The 15,101-nt window shown below is 34.4% G+C and overlaps 2 protein-coding genes across 6 annotated transcripts; one reads left to right on the top strand and one right to left on the bottom strand.

Moving 5' to 3' along the window:
• Positions 1-41: 41 nt before the first annotated feature.
• Pabp2 (poly(A) binding protein nuclear 1) lies at positions 42-5,110 on the top strand. Of its 4 annotated transcripts, XM_090168133.1 has the most exons (9): positions 43-110; positions 192-250; positions 354-491; positions 612-717; positions 785-852; positions 1,030-1,136; positions 1,205-1,292; positions 1,596-1,744; positions 4,179-5,110. In XM_090168133.1, the coding sequence occupies exons 3-9, from the start codon at positions 363-365 to the stop codon at positions 4,207-4,209; spliced, it is 678 nt and encodes a 225-aa protein (XP_090024259.1). In that variant the 5' UTR covers positions 43-110; positions 192-250; positions 354-362; the 3' UTR covers positions 4,210-5,110. The 4 variants fall into 4 exon arrangements, with proteins under 4 accessions (XP_090024260.1, XP_090024259.1, XP_090024258.1 ...); XM_090168134.1 differs by lacking the exon at positions 192-250 and having other exon boundaries at positions 42-157; XM_090168132.1 differs by lacking the exon at positions 43-110 and having other exon boundaries at positions 119-250.
• Positions 5,111-5,785: 675 nt separating this feature from the next.
• Positions 5,786-8,323, bottom strand: LOC149951700 (oxidative stress-induced growth inhibitor 1-like). 2 transcript variants are annotated; one of them, XM_090168128.1, is made up of 5 exons: positions 8,217-8,323; positions 7,709-7,798; positions 7,491-7,624; positions 7,233-7,424; positions 5,786-7,165 (listed from the first exon to the last, which is right to left on the bottom strand). In XM_090168128.1, the coding sequence occupies exons 2-5, from the start codon at positions 7,749-7,751 to the stop codon at positions 6,134-6,136; spliced, it is 1,401 nt and encodes a 466-aa protein (XP_090024254.1). In that variant the 5' UTR covers positions 7,752-7,798; positions 8,217-8,323; the 3' UTR covers positions 5,786-6,133. The 2 variants fall into 2 exon arrangements, with proteins under 2 accessions (XP_090024254.1, XP_090024253.1); XM_090168127.1 differs by lacking the exon at positions 8,217-8,323 and having other exon boundaries at positions 7,709-7,921.
• Between the last annotated feature and the right edge of the window lie 6,778 nt (positions 8,324-15,101).

Here is a 15,101-nt window from a genome sequence, read left to right as displayed (position 1 = left end):
ATTATAGTAGTTTAATTTTCGTATAAATGCGATTCATTTAATCGATTGAATTGCTTTGCCGTATGAAATGAGTTGATTCTGGCAGTCCTGCCCATACGCCGCGCTCTTTTGTAACGTATTTCGTTAATCATTTCAATTTCAATGCCTAGGTGAAAAAGTAAGAAAATAACGTTAATTTTGTAATCGTTTAGCATCTGGATTTTCCGTCGTATATTATTTCCATACTGATGATTATTTGATCGTTTATAATGTAATGTCTGCTTTATTCATTATATTTTATTATTATTTTTGGTTTTTTCGATGCGGCATTGTGTTTTATAATTTTTATATGCATATTTTTTTTTCAATAACAGTTTTCTAATATGGCTGACGATCATGGTGTAGTAGAGGCTGAAAGTTTCGACGGTCATGAAAATGGTGAAAATGTAGGGCTCGAAGATATGTCCGACTCCAGGCTCGATGTTTCGGAGGACCAGTCTACAGAAGATAGGGTAAGTTGAATTAAATAGTATCTAAGCGAGAGATATTCCATGTTGTTCCGAAAATAAGATTTATTTTGCTAAGCCTTGGTCAATGGAAAGAATTCTGTAAGCCTAAATTTATATTGATAGGAACTTGAGGCAATCAAAGCTAGGGTTTTAGAAATGGAAGAAGAGGCGGAGAAACTAAAACGGATGCAAAGCGAGGTTGAGAAACAAATGAGCATGAGTCCTCCTTGTAAGTATCTTAATTATTGTTAATTGACTGTTAAATTTGTAACTAACTCAATTTTTTTCCAATTCAGCGAGTTCCCTTAATTTATCTGTGGAAGAAAAAATAGAAGTTGATTCCAGATCAATATATGTTGGAAATGTATGTGACATTTATTTTTATCTTAAAATTTTGATTAATTTTGTGATGAACCAACACTTTATAATGCACATGTTAGACTTATGATTTGTAATGATTCATAGTTCAATCTGAGTATAATTCTGATACATAAAATTTGTCAGATCATCTTTTCCTGTTAACTAACACTAGCTTTTGTAGGTTGATTATGGTGCCACAGCAGAAGAACTCGAACAACACTTTCATGGCTGCGGGTCAATAAATAGGGTGACAATACTATGCGATAAATTTTCTGGTCATCCAAAAGGGTAAGTTATAAAATTGCTTTTAATAAAGATAATTTTTCAATGGAAAAATATTTCTTCTATTTTCACAGTTTTGCATACATAGAGTTCACTGATAAAGACTCTATACAGACTGCAATGGCTTTAGACGAATCGTTATTTAGAGGAAGACAAATTAAGGTACATATATTCTCGAAATCTTTGGAACTTAACCCATCTTGATATTAACATCTTACATATTGTTAATGCGATCGAACTAATATGTTAATAAGTATTTCTAGCTTGTTATAGGCCTATTATAATAAAGATTCACAGACAGAATGGTTGGTCAATTAGTCAAATCTTTCAGTGAAATAACTTAAAAGGGTCCATTACGCGAATAACTATTAACAGTTCATTATTACCTGAGTAATTTTCATTGCGCATCTAATTTATAGTTGATTTATTACTTTGCTAGTTTTCTAATATTATCTTATTCTGTAGGTTAACCCAAAGAGGACAAATCGGCCAGGTATCAGCACGACAAATAGACCTCCTCGGGGACGTTTTCGTGGTAGCACAGCTGGCGGACGAGGGGCATCTTATCGCTCCCAGTTTTATGGGGGCTACAGACCCATGAGAAGGCCATTCAGGCAAGTTTACTATTGAATTAGGGCTAACAAATTCTATTAACTATATTGCTTGCCTATGGAAAACATTGATCTGCGCGGAGTTTTTGGTTTTCGTTATATATACATATATATTTCTGAACACTTTCCTAGGCTTAAGATCGCGTTTTTTTTACCGGTCACTATGACAAAACGTAATTGTGATTTATCAAAAGTTTAGTCTAATAGGCTTAATTGACTTTCCGCTCTCTTCTACTAACGTGTTTTTCCGAAATCGCGTGTCATGTGTGTTAATAATTGGTACTTTTCCAAACATTGGGGAATTTTATAAAATAAAACCAAGCACTCCTTCCTTCGGTAAATGCAAGAAATTTGCGTTGTATGCAACTACCTATATATATTAGTATATATATATATATTCGAGGTGGAATTAGTGACTTTAAAATTCTTTGGTAGCTCATACGATATCCGTCAAACATGATTGTTCTGTTGTTTTGCCCAGCGTTAAGTTTAATATAATTTCCACAACCAGTTTTAGATGTTTTAAATACGTGTACGAAAGAATTTTTGTAACTCTTCCAGTTTGAAGAATTTAACAAATAAGGGGCCCTAAATGATGTAATTTTCCGTACTTCCACGAGTATAGCATTTAAGGTCCCTTTAACCTAAAAGTTTAGCTACGTATTGTAATAGGGTAAAAAATATCTTTTAAATAACGTTATGTTAAATTTGTAACAGCTGAAAAATGTTTTATACTGATAAATTATTACAAAACGTTTCTTGTTCACTTGGTGAAAAACTTTGTAAGATCTTTTGACTATTTCTTTTCTTTCCGTAACCATTCTTGCCGTACATGGTGCATTTTGTATGTTTCAATATATTTTACGGCAGTTTTCCTAGCTGCCGATATATAAATTACGGTAGACTCGACAAATATTGTCTATTATCTCTTTGTTTTTCACTCTTTCAAAAGTCTATTCTCGGTAATGAATGAATCTGCCATGGTCTGTTAAAAGTTCCTTATTTATCATTTATACATAATGATTGTATAAAATTTGAACTTATTTAACGATTAGGATGAAAATTGTAACAATAAAATACTCTATTTGAGGATTTTTGTTGCTCTTATACAAAACCTGTGTCCCTTTACTCTAAAGAAGCCTATGACAACTATTTAAGACACAGGTGATCTAGTTATTCTGGTACAATCGCGATATCTTGCTGTAGATTAGTACTTTTACACCTAGAGGACAGTTTAAACGTTCTCGATCTCCATCCAAACTGTTCCGCTGAAATCTTATATTTTAGAAGCTTTTGGTGTTCTCTTTGCATGCTAATTTCTTACAATTTTTATCACCAATTTTTTTGCTGTTGGTTTAAAAAATATACATTCCATTGAATTTATGTATAACGAAGCACATCCTTTTTTTACAAATTTGCTGGTTTAAACAGAGCAGTCATGTTTGCATATATAGTTATTTTTTTCACAATTTTTTTGGGGTTGGACGTTGTACTAATATCTATGGTTGGATTACCTTGATATTATCCTGTTCCTCTTACCAAGCCGTACCTTATTGTCAGCATGTTTTTGGTGTTTTAAAATTATTTTACATTTAAGACCAGTTTCCATTGCTTGTAGAGTTAGAGATTTTCTTAGATATTTAACTTAGAAGTTCAGGGATATTCCTTTTCAAAACTGTACGGGGAAGATTGTAAATATAGCTGAATATTTTGTTTGGTCTCTTATACCTCTTTTTATTTCATACTACGATCTCCCCTTCAAATAAAATACTAAGTTTCAGGTATTGTAAGTTTTAATTGTAGTGGGATTAATTCTTTATTTGGTGGGTGTTTTTTTCTAGTGCCTATGAATGCGATGCTTAACAGTAATTATTATAGTGCATTTACCAGGTAGAATTTTCCTTTTAAAAAGTACATAGAAATTTTTGCATGTTATTTTTTTAAATTACAGTTATTACTGCAATTCCTTGCTATGCTTCTTTTGGTTTTGCTTTTGAATAGAAAACCTTTATCATACCTAGCCTTTTCCCATTTTGTATTGTCTAATTCCACAACCTAGTCTTCATAGACAGTGTAAATCAAAATAGATTATACTCAACTAGTTATCACATTCTAACCCTAGTATTGTTAAGTTATTTTCCATGGTATAACATAAATTTTGTAATTTATTTTAAGGAAGAACACATCCAAGGTTTGGTTTTAATTTAAAATTTTTATCTATGACCGCACCCTGAAACTGACGTCCAAACATCCCTCAGCCAAACCTTGCCTGCATTTCCTTAAAATAAATGGAAATAACAATATTGCGATAATTAAGCCATGTTCATCAGTATTTGTTAAAAAAAAATTAATTGTAGCTGTTATAGTTCCCTTGAAGAAATTTTCTTAATTGCAAATATAGCTTTATTCCAAACGTCTTTTTTCTCTTAAATTTCAGAGCTCGACGATCGTGGTATTACCCCTATTGAGCTAGATGAATATTTAAAAAATCTTCTGGACAGCCACTCATTTAAAACACCCTTCAAGTACTCCATAACAGCTCGATATTCCATTTTTTTAGTTGATTAAAAAAATTAAATTTAAATCATTTTTAGTATAAACGGATTAAGCAACCCGAGATAACTTCATCACTTTCACACGCTTTCATTATAATATTAATCCATTTCTCAATGTTAAATGGAGATCTCTAGGCTTATATTTAACGGGCCCCTAGAAATCCCATTTTTTTAATATTAAAAATCTCGATAGTGGAGGGAATAGTTTTTTTAAAAAGTAAAAACTTGTATCACGTGCTATGGGGTTTCACATTGCACCGCGTTTTGAAGTGTACAAAATAGATGTTATTTTTTACTCTATAGTCAGGCCAAATATATTTTTTCGAGTCGTTAAAAGATATCTCCCCGCTGCCAAAACCCATTTTGCAGTGTATCTTTTCATCTACGCATATATGTAAGTTTAAGTAATATCTCTGCTAGGAGTATGAAAGATTTAAGGGTTAATATGGCATATTAAGCCATTTATTTTATGTCCCAAAGAAAAAAAATGTTTGAAAATTTAATATGAAAAAATGCCAAAAAAATGTAATACAAAAAAATGTAAAAAAAGTGAAAAAAAAATGTAAGAGGAAAAAAAATGGAAAAAAATGTGAAAATATGAAAAAATGGGGGGTAAAAAAAAACTTTAAAGACGTTAGGACCCTTTTCTTTCGTCCTCTCAGCAATGATATCCATTAATTCCCACCTTTTTAAAGTTTTTTTTACAGGAGAGCCAACTGGGTTTTTCGTACCATTCTTCCGTTTAGTTGGGTTAAGTTGATATTTTCAAACAATGTAAAGTTTAAATATTTAATAAAATCTAATGGTAGTATAAGGATTTATCCTTTAGTTTTGGCAAACTTTTAACTTTTTGCTGTTGATGACAAAGATTGCTGGGAAATTTTTCATTGAACAATAACATATGACACCTGAAATTATAAAAGAAAAATAGCAAAAGCCAGTTACTAGAAGATATCGTAGTTAAACCTTAAAATAAATGCACCCAGGCAGTATGTGTCTTCTCACCAATTCCAAAATTTTGTATACTCAAAAAAAAAGAAAACCCTTCGAAATTTATCCTGCTCTTTATATATTTGCTTAGGTTAATGCTCACTTGGTTATAAAACTGGAAAAAGTGTTTAATTGTCACGTCATCTTTAAATATTGAAGGAAAATTTTTGAATTTATAAAATTAGGTTTAAGAAATTAAATTTTGAATTAAAATTTAGGCAATTGCCCAGTACAGGGTTGCCAGTTTTTCAAATTCAAATGCCATGACTTTTCCAGGTTTTCACAGAACATCTCTGGAGATTTTCTCTGACTTTTTTAACGTATAATTTAGTAAAAGTTTCCTATTTGCAACTAAAATTAAATTCCCGGACATTTCCTTGATTTTTTTAATATTCTTTTAAAAATTCCCTGACATTTAGACCCATATTCAAATTCCCCGACTTTTCCAGGAATTCAGGGTACTGTGGTAACCATGCAATACTAAACATTTAAAACAAAATTGTAATTTCACAATAATTTTAATTATTCTCTCAGGCACTTAGTAAAACCAATTTGTTACAACCTACAGGTTATGTTGCACCTTATGTCACGTAACATTTTCTTCAAAATATACTTTCTCATACAAATTGCTTCAGTGAATAACAAGTGGGATAAAAATTTCATATATAAAATTATATAATATAAAGAACTGGACTAGTTATAGGTTATATGTACACACAATTTACAAGGGATTTTAACGCTGCTACACTTTTAAATTAAGAAATTAATAAACCTATCAAAAAATTAAACATCTTGTTAAAAATATTAAAAAAATAGTTGGTCAATACCAGAAAATAAAATTACTGGACTAGTTCTTTTTAGTTAGATAGTTAGTTATTGCTAAAGCCCCACCCTGAACAAATCGTACAAAATTATCACCAACTAATGGGCCCATTGCAAATATTCCTGGTTCGTTACAACTTTCGTGCGTGTGCGGGTCAATAGCTAAAGGGTTGTGACGGGGGTCTACATTTTCATTGGGTCGAACGCCCAAGTTTTTACCAGAATTTGGCATGAATGTTAAATTTGGTTTTTTACCAATTAATACAACAACAAAGGCAGCTTTAATTACTATTACACCACCTTCGCCAGACACGGGCCTGAGAAATACATTGTGGTTGGGTTTAATATGGGACACTTCGTAGCCCGGGTGAGATTTGTAACCATTGTAACAAATTCCGTTGTAGTCACGCATCATTTGGTGAACTTTGTGGTATTCGGGGTACATATTATCAGGCAATCGGTTGAAAATGAGTTGGGGATCATCAACGCTACGTCGAAATACATGAACTGTGGGAATGTTGTGAAAATGAGCAGCGATTACAGCGTCAGCCGCGCTTAAACCAGCCCCAACAATGAGTAACGTACCCGTGTGTCCCGTAAGTTTTTTAGTCATTATTAACTTTTCCAAGTCTTTCAATGTATGGATAATGAAACTTGAATTTTCACCATCTACATGTAGGTGATTTGGTTTGTCCGCTATACCGGTTGCCAAAACTACGTTTGGGGTTATGTAATGCAACTCTCGCACTCGGCTTTCCCCAGTTTCTTGATTTTTAAATTCTTGAAGACCTTTAACTAGCCATAAATTGTCAGTTTCTTCGGGTATTTTCTCAACTGAGTGTACAATTGTGTGGTCCACAAAATATTTTTCAAGTCCTTTATGCTTAACATAATCTTGATAATAACGTGCTACGCTGCCAACCGTGGCACGGCATTGTCGGAATGTAGAAAGGCTACATTTGTCCCTGTGCGTTTGTATTTCCCAGTCGCGAAAACTCCAATTAGGCAATTCCATCCAAGAACCAAGACTGATTGTTAGAATGCCTCCTTCCATATCCTGCAAATTAATTAGTTTATTTAGTTTTCCAATTAAGATATGGTAAAATTATTTTCATGATTATTACCTGCCAACATCCTCCTGGTAATCCCCGACCGAGAACAACGTGGCTAATTTCTTTATCACAGTTTTTGCGCCATGTTAGAACGGATTCGTTTTCTACACCCAAGTCTGCATCTGGGTGGTTTAAATTATCGAAAAGAAGTGAAATTGGATTGCTAGATCGACCCTCTAGACCACTACTAAGAAATTCCAAATCCTGCAATAATAATGTCTTATAAACACTTACTTTAAAAGTTTTTGTAGGTGAAAATTATAATAATACCTGCTCGACCAAGGATTTCTGGGCATTTTCCCCTAGCCTGTACAACAAATATTCATTGGAATGAGGACTAGAGTTGTAATAAGGCCAATTTCCAGATAATAGATACGATAATGTAATAGCTGAAGGGCCATTCCCTAAAAATATAACAATTAGCGTTATAGATGGTTTGAGGCTTATTCTATAATTAACGTAAAAAATGGAGGGACATACGCCCTTACCTATTACTACTACATCTTGGTAAGATTTAAGGTCAGAAGCCATATTAATTTAGTAAGACCTTGGTTGACTACATATAGAGGATGATATTTCTGTGAAAGAAAATGTTTGTTATTTATGCCCATGGCAATAAAAGACCTTGAAAATATGTGTAGGTTGTTATACATCCATATTTTGGTAAAGTTTTAAACATTTAGTATTTTAGTGCAAGTTGGGCAAGACCACTTTTTATTCATATTTATATACATGGAAATGACAACAAATATTGTTTATGAAACCAAAATGCCACAACTTAATTTGGGGCTTAAATAAAGTTTTTTTTACTTCGAACCAAGAAACCATGCGAAAAAAAACATTTTCACTTGTATATATATATATATATATATATTTATACTCTTATCTTATCAGTAAGTTTTTAAAAATCCAAAAAATGTTCCACCAAATTCCACGCAAAGAAAAACTATCCAAAAAGCAAAAGTCCGAGTAGACGAAATAAAATCAATATCTTACCTAATTTTGGAATAACACACGCTAAATTTGACTTAATTAGGCCAAAAATAAGTTTTTTATAATCCAATGCTACTAAAAAAGACACGATTTGACCAAAATCGTAAAATCGACGGTTTTTTACAATACCGCCGAGAGCTTAAAAAAATGCGTTCGGTTCACTCCGAGAATGAAATCGTTATTTAGCGGAATCATCGCGCTACGCTCGAAAAACATGGCTTTTTCCCAGTAGAGTGACGTAGGTATTGCGTCATCGGCAGACACAACTCTTCATAGGGTTTCCGCCACTGTCACGTGATACAGTTCGCCGGCCGGCCTTCGCAGTGGGAGGGAAGGAACGAAACGCCAAGCGAGATTCTCTTCGGCTCCCTAAAGATCGATCAGATAGGTAACGAGCGATACCTTTTTAATTTATACAAAGTGCGATAGTTTATTCGTTTTTAATTAATATAAGATTGCATATCAATGTAAAATTGTGAAGTTTAAGGGAATGGTCATTGACTGCAGGTGGATCAACTAATGGAAGTCTATTTGATTTTTGCGTGCCTCCCATTTTGTTTTGTGAGCCTGCTGCGAATTGGGGAAAGTTTTGACTTTCCTCAAGGTACGGGATTCATTATGCACCAATTTAGATTTATCGCTGTCGGGGCGATTCCCATTATATCTGGCAAATTTCTCAAATTAATCTGGTAATGTAATCTACTGCACTTAGGTAAATAGACGATTTAGACCATAAAGAAATATTCTCCACTTGCTTACTTTTTCTTGCCGGTCTAGAAAGTCGGTGATGTAATACGTTGTAGCAGAAGAAAATAGGGGAAGTACGTATCTGTAGCTTTGAGCTGTAGAAGGCGTCGTGTGACCCACGAAAACACCTTTTTACGCATAATTAACCAAAATGAAAAAGTAGTTCCACTTTTGTTTTGTTTCAACACGGCGATAAACGACGAGAGTAAAGACGCCTTAGCTCATTTAGCAGATAATGAAAAGGACAATATGTTACGATTGTTCAATTTGATAAAAATTTATTATTTAAACGATGTATTCATCCGCGATTTCCCGCCAAACCGTTCTGGCGCGAAAATTCGTGAAAAGTGACGCCTTTCCAATGCTGACTAGAAGCGTACTTCCCCCTATTTTCTTCTGGTTGTAGTGAAAGTGATGTATTCGTGCATTTGTAATTTTTTCCAAAAGGTGGCGCTAGTAGTCGAGGGCTACGTAACTTGAGAAGGTAGCTGTACTGGAGAATCTTTCATTAACCTATGATTATCTTTTGCCTGGTGTGTAAAATCATAGAAAACGTCTTGTTGTACATAACTTAGGGTTATGTTATAACTTGAACCTTGTCTATTGAAATAATTTTTACTGGAAGTACCTCGTTCAAACCCTTAGCTTTAGAACTACGATATATTTATTATGATTTGTCAAAGTTGTAGCTGCTATTTTTATCTGCTATATTTTATAAATTATGCGGTAAATTTGTAATATTTTTATGAACTTGTAATTTGTCAGAAAGGCCAAAATATAATTTCGGCTATTAAAAATTAGGCCTAGTTTCAATTCGTAAAATTTGTTAGCAATTAGGTTGCAAAAATGGCCTTCTCAACGTTTCTTGGGTCTAGAATTTGACCCGTTTCCCGTTTAGTGGGATTTCCCGGGTGTGCGGAAGGGAAGTTGGCAGTAGTTCAAAATTGTCTGTAGGCCTAGACCTAAAAAGCGTTCATTGATTTAGCACATTTGGCTCTAGCTCAAAGTATTGGCGTAATGCCACGTTTAGGCTGGGGACTGATTAATAAGGAAAGTTTCCGTCAATGATATTCAATGTCGTCTTAGATTTCGCGTCATTCTGTTTTGTTTGTTTGCCTCTATCTAGAGGCGCGTTTTATCTCTGGTTTATTTACGGTGGAAAGGAACGTAAATATTACGTTACTTGGTATAAATAGATGCTTCATATTTGGCGAGGGATATTTGGCTCGCTCCCTATCGGTGAAAATATCGACGTTTTACAGCTTAAAAATAGACCGATTCACAAATTGCGTACAGGCAGAAGTAAATTCATATCCATAAGTATGACAATCAGCAAACATTATCACCGATCTGATTTTCAGAGTTATTGCGCTAACAAGATCAGTTCAGCCCTAGGCAAAAGATTTTCCAGGATAGATATCCCGTACTTGTCCCTCCACTTGGCGACAGGGGTGGCGTAGGGCATGAACCCGTTTTGTTTTTCCGCTTGGTATTCGTCGATCTAATAAATCCTTAAAAATCTCCGACCCCACGTGACCAAATTTTGCATTTGCACCTTTTTTTTTCAAAAGGAGGCGCTAGTTGTTGAAAGCAATGAGGTAGAATATGAACTAGAGATACAAACAAATCTGGGATTCGCGGGACACCTTTTATTTGAGAAGAAGAATTAGGCTTAAGTTTGAACTTTATCCAATCGTGTTTACGCCATCTGTTTTTATAAGCAGACACTTTTGCCAAATATATTAAGGTTTAGTTTTCCAATAAAACCATAGATGGCGCCAACACGATTTGATTAAGTTCATTTACTAGGCCTAACTCTCCAACTCAACAAATACTGTCCGGCGAAACGGTAGGTCCTGGAAGCCGGATTTTTATCTCTATTTATTCTACCTCATTGGTCGAAAGTTATATTAGCCTAAGATGAATTATATTAGAAACTAAGTATTAAAACAGTACGAAGTGTCATACTTATTAGTATTATGTTACTTACGGTACATGGAAAACCAAAACTATGGCCATTTTCTAAGATGGCGAACAATTCTACCCGATTAGGGTCATTTGACCCCCGCAAGTATGGAACCTGCCACGATATAGAAGTTTCCAAAATGGCCACTAAACTTATCCAATTAAAAAAATACCCAAGATGGCGGACGTTTTCCAAAATGCCTACGGTGTTTTTATAAGAAAGTGTGGCAATTATTTGGCTTCAAAAGTTTGAAATGTTGCCAATTTCACTTGTTATGTTTCAGTGAAGACCTTGAAAAATATTTTGATTTGGTCGACCTCCCCCCGTTTTTACCTAGCTATCTACCGATCCACTTAAAACTGCTTCGCTCTCGCGGTTGCGTGGGCTGCAAGTCCATTTATGCTATTTTATTTTCTTATAAAATATTTTATTCCTTTTTTTTCTTGTCAAAATTATTCGTAATTGGTATGTATTGGTAATATAAACAAAATTTAAATTAATCCGAATAAAATGTAATTAGAAGCTGTAACTAATTTGCTCTATATGGGCATTTCAATAAAACATCTCCAAGGAAATTGCCAAGTAATGTTTCCGAGAACAAGGACCAGCAAGTTACTGTTTATATAGTGCTTGTTGAAATAATGGAAACTTAACACCTGTACGGTATGCAACAAGTGTTTCCTTTTAACCAGGTAGCTTTTTTTGACGTATTAAGGCGTAGTAAAAACACGACGTTCTGTTTTCAAGTGAAAAGTTTCCATTATTTAAACAAGCACCAAATAAACAGTAACTTGCAGGTCCTGGTTCTCGGATGTATTACTTGTTGGTGATTTCCTTGAAGATGCTTTATTGAAGCGCCTATTGACATCGCTACAGCAACCAGTTTACGTTGTCATACATACGTTGAAATATCCTTAAAAAAATACATTTATTGGTCTTTCGAATTCGCCGCAAATTCCCGCTAGGCGCGCATGTACGTCAAATCTACTGCTCGGGCTTTGTCTAAAGCATAGTCCATGGTGATTAATCACGTAGGCTACCGTGCCGGTTGTGGCTGCATCGCAGCTTCGTAGGACAGCGTTTAAAGAATAAAAGTAGTTTTTAAGTATTTTCTTTTATAAATCCCAATATTTATATTACATTATTTTAAAATCGAAATATTAGTTAACCTATATCTATTGCTTAAAGTTTTATATTTTGGAAATTTTTAGCCAAGGTTTAAGGAAACTTTTTTTTTAATAGTTAGTTTTATTTGTGAAAATTGCGAAATAGATATAGCTTAACTAGAAGGCATATTTATATTTTAAAAAGTAATATAAATATTGAGATTTATATAAAAAAAAATACTTACAAATTAGTATTATTCTTCAAACCCTGTTCTACGAAGCTGCGATGCAGTTACTACCGACCGTAGCCTACGTAATTGAATCACCATGGGTTATGCTATAGACAAGGCCTGAGCAGTAGATTCGACGTACATGCGCACCTAGCGGGAATTCGAAAGACCGTAAAATATGTGTTTTCGAGCATGCACGGCCTTGTCTAGTTACGTGGGTAGTGTATTAACCCATCTTTTAATTTACCTTACTTGTTATGTAAATATTTAATTCTGGTAATATTGAAACACGAATTTATATCTACTGTCGGGAGAATGACGATTTTTAGCCTTTTTTCCGACCCCTTCATGCTCTAACAATAAGCTCCACCTCCAATAAAAAATCAAATGGGTCCGGTACCTGATTGGTCCCCTTAAACTGACGTCTTCCGACGACATTGAAGCACACGACGGTGACGGATTTCCTTCCCCCACTAGTGCAAGGGGGTAAAATTCGACCTTTATGATCGCACATCATCTCAACATGGTTATTCTTCCTAAGTATATACATTAATATAATTATAATTAAATACCATGGTTTATACAGGCCTGGTTTTCATGTTGCTGCTGATGACGTTTTTCTACGAAAAGCCCTGGACATAAAGGTAAATTCCACGAGGAACCCGGTTTTATGTATAAACTGAACTGAACTTCTACGTATTTTGTAACGTAAAAAGCAAGTTCAGCAATGAAAAGGCCTATTGAATCATTTTTTTTTTGTAAAAATCAGGGAAATATATGAGGATTCAGAAAGTTTGCCCTAAAGAGCACAAATGAAAAAAAATCTTATTGAGGGTATCTTAAGACTTTAGGAGCCATTGTAATAGTTCTTTAAATAAAAGATCATTCATAGCCGATTATAGAGTTTGTGCTTCTGAGACTGGACTTATAACTGGTTTGTCTATGGTTTCTCTTTATACTGTCAAAGCTGAGAAATTTCTACGTATAGATCTGGCAGATTTTTCCACAGGGGGGCAAGACAGTCAGAGATGGGGTTTATTTAACCACCTACTTAGGAAATCTGGATAAAGTAATACTTATATTTTAAGGTTGGTTCAATTCAGAGGTCATATACATCATTCAAAGTTTAACACAGAATCATTATATTGCTACTGTACAAAAATCACTATATTACAACTACAAAAAAAATTATTAAATTACAACTATACAAAATCATTACATTAACACTGTACAAAATTACCATTTAAAAAATCCATAAAGTTGTAGAGATTTGTAATGCCAAAGGATATCAACCACGTTATAATTTTTTTTAATTATAGTTAGGACATTGTTTTAAACATTTTTCCATGTAGTTAAATAATTTTGGACCTAAAAAAATTGCGTGTTTCTGTCCGATTGTTTTTATCATCATTTCGCCTAATACACTACCACTATCTACATTTCTGGTATTATAGTGAATACTGGGTGGTAGGCTTTTATTTTTCATATCATACGCGTAAAGTAATATAACTTTCGAATATAATTGTCTATGTATCTATGGTATGAAATTAATTTATAGTTTATCTGAAGAAACTCGGTGCCTCAAAGGAAAATTTGAAGAGGTCTCTCACTGAAGCTTGAATGGCCGACCTGTCAGCTTTCTCAACACGTTTGTATAACTCCCAATTCACGTTGTGAAATGGCGTGATATAACATTATCTGTTGATGTTATAAACGGCGCTCTATTCTTATCAAGTGGTTGCTACTTCACATTCTTGCGTAATTACGCGAAGATTTTATGGCCACATCAAATTTAGTTATTTTGGTCTTTTGCGCCATACGCGCAAGATTAGACAGGTTAAGCCAGCGCTAGAAAACGTGTTAGGAAAAACTTGTACGTCGCTTTCTTGCGTACAGCGCAGTGCCATCTTTCGCATTGGGCAAAAAGGGCACTGCCCTAGGGCCCCAAGATTCTGGAAGGCCCCATTTTTTATATTGTGAAACGCGAAAGAAATTTTAATCAAAAAAATGTTTTTAACATTGCTCGAAAGTCCTAAACTTCGTATTTAGTCGCGTCTATAGACAGGGTAAATCTAAAACGAATAAAGACTTTTGGTTGTTGGTATTTTTAAATTCAGAATAAGCTTCTTCTCTAGTAACCTTTAGTAGGACAAGTGAAATTATTTGAACCGATAGTTGTAGATTAGAGCAACGATGGACTGGAAGTTAGAAACTTGGGTGGAGTTACAGGGGATCGCCCATAGCTTTGCCCTGGGGCCTCCAATTAGACGGCCCTGGTACAGCGTTGCCAGATTGCGAAAATCAAATTATCGTTCCTAAGACTAAAAAAATAAAAATTATTTCCAGTCTAAATTGTAGAACTCAAAATATTCAGCGGGAAATTCAAAGCCTCAATCCCTTGGACATAAAACTACAACGGAGCCATCTAGTGGGGGAAATGTGAACTATGACCACGTGTTTATATTTTTATGGCACCTAGAATCGCTACGACAGTTGTCAAAGCAACAATATTTCCCCATAATTAAATTTAAAACTTAACATTCATTACAACTTTCTTTGAAATTATAGTTTTCGGGCAAATTTCTTCGACTTGGCCTAAGCTAAAAACCGTTAAAGTTCGAAATACTGACGAATGTTTTGGTAACTCCTAGGTTACTTTGAAGCTTTGTAGGTGGCGCTAAAAACGTTATGTCCAAGTATTTGACAGACCAGGCGACAGCTGTAGCCAGGGAGCTTCTATAGAAGCTCCCTGCTGTAGCCGAGCCGCGAGGCATTGGTCGGGGGAATACAAATTTCTTCTCCAGGTACACTTGAATCTTCCTAGGTTCCATAAAGTTTC

The sequence above is a fragment of the Leiobunum rupestre genome, chromosome 3, assembly GCF_980474605.1.
Source record: "Leiobunum rupestre chromosome 3, qqLeiRupe1.1.hap1, whole genome shotgun sequence".
In the NCBI taxonomy this organism is placed as follows: Eukaryota; Metazoa; Arthropoda; class Arachnida; order Opiliones; family Sclerosomatidae; genus Leiobunum; species Leiobunum rupestre.
This window is presented reverse-complemented; position numbering and strand designations above follow the sequence as displayed.

Excerpts from the sequence above, each read along its gene's own strand:
- Pabp2 (XM_090168134.1), top strand. The coding sequence starts at position 363 with ATGGCTGACGATCATGGTGTAGTAGAGGCTGAAAGTTTCGACGGTCAT. Across the intron at positions 853-1,029 it reads GATCAATATATGTTGGAAAT|GTTGATTATGGTGCCACAGC; the intron begins GTATGTGACATT and ends TAGCTTTTGTAG. Across the intron at positions 1,293-1,595 it reads TTAGAGGAAGACAAATTAAG|GTTAACCCAAAGAGGACAAA; the intron begins GTACATATATTC and ends CTTATTCTGTAG.
- LOC149951700 (XM_090168128.1), bottom strand. The coding sequence starts at position 7,751 with ATGGCTTCTGACCTTAAATCTTACCAAGATGTAGTAGTAATAG. Across the intron at positions 7,625-7,708 it reads CCAAGATGTAGTAGTAATAG|GGAATGGCCCTTCAGCTATT; the intron begins GTAAGGGCGTAT and ends TTATATTTTTAG. Across the intron at positions 7,166-7,232 it reads TACCAGGAGGATGTTGGCAG|GATATGGAAGGAGGCATTCT; the intron begins GTAATAATCATG and ends ATTAATTTGCAG.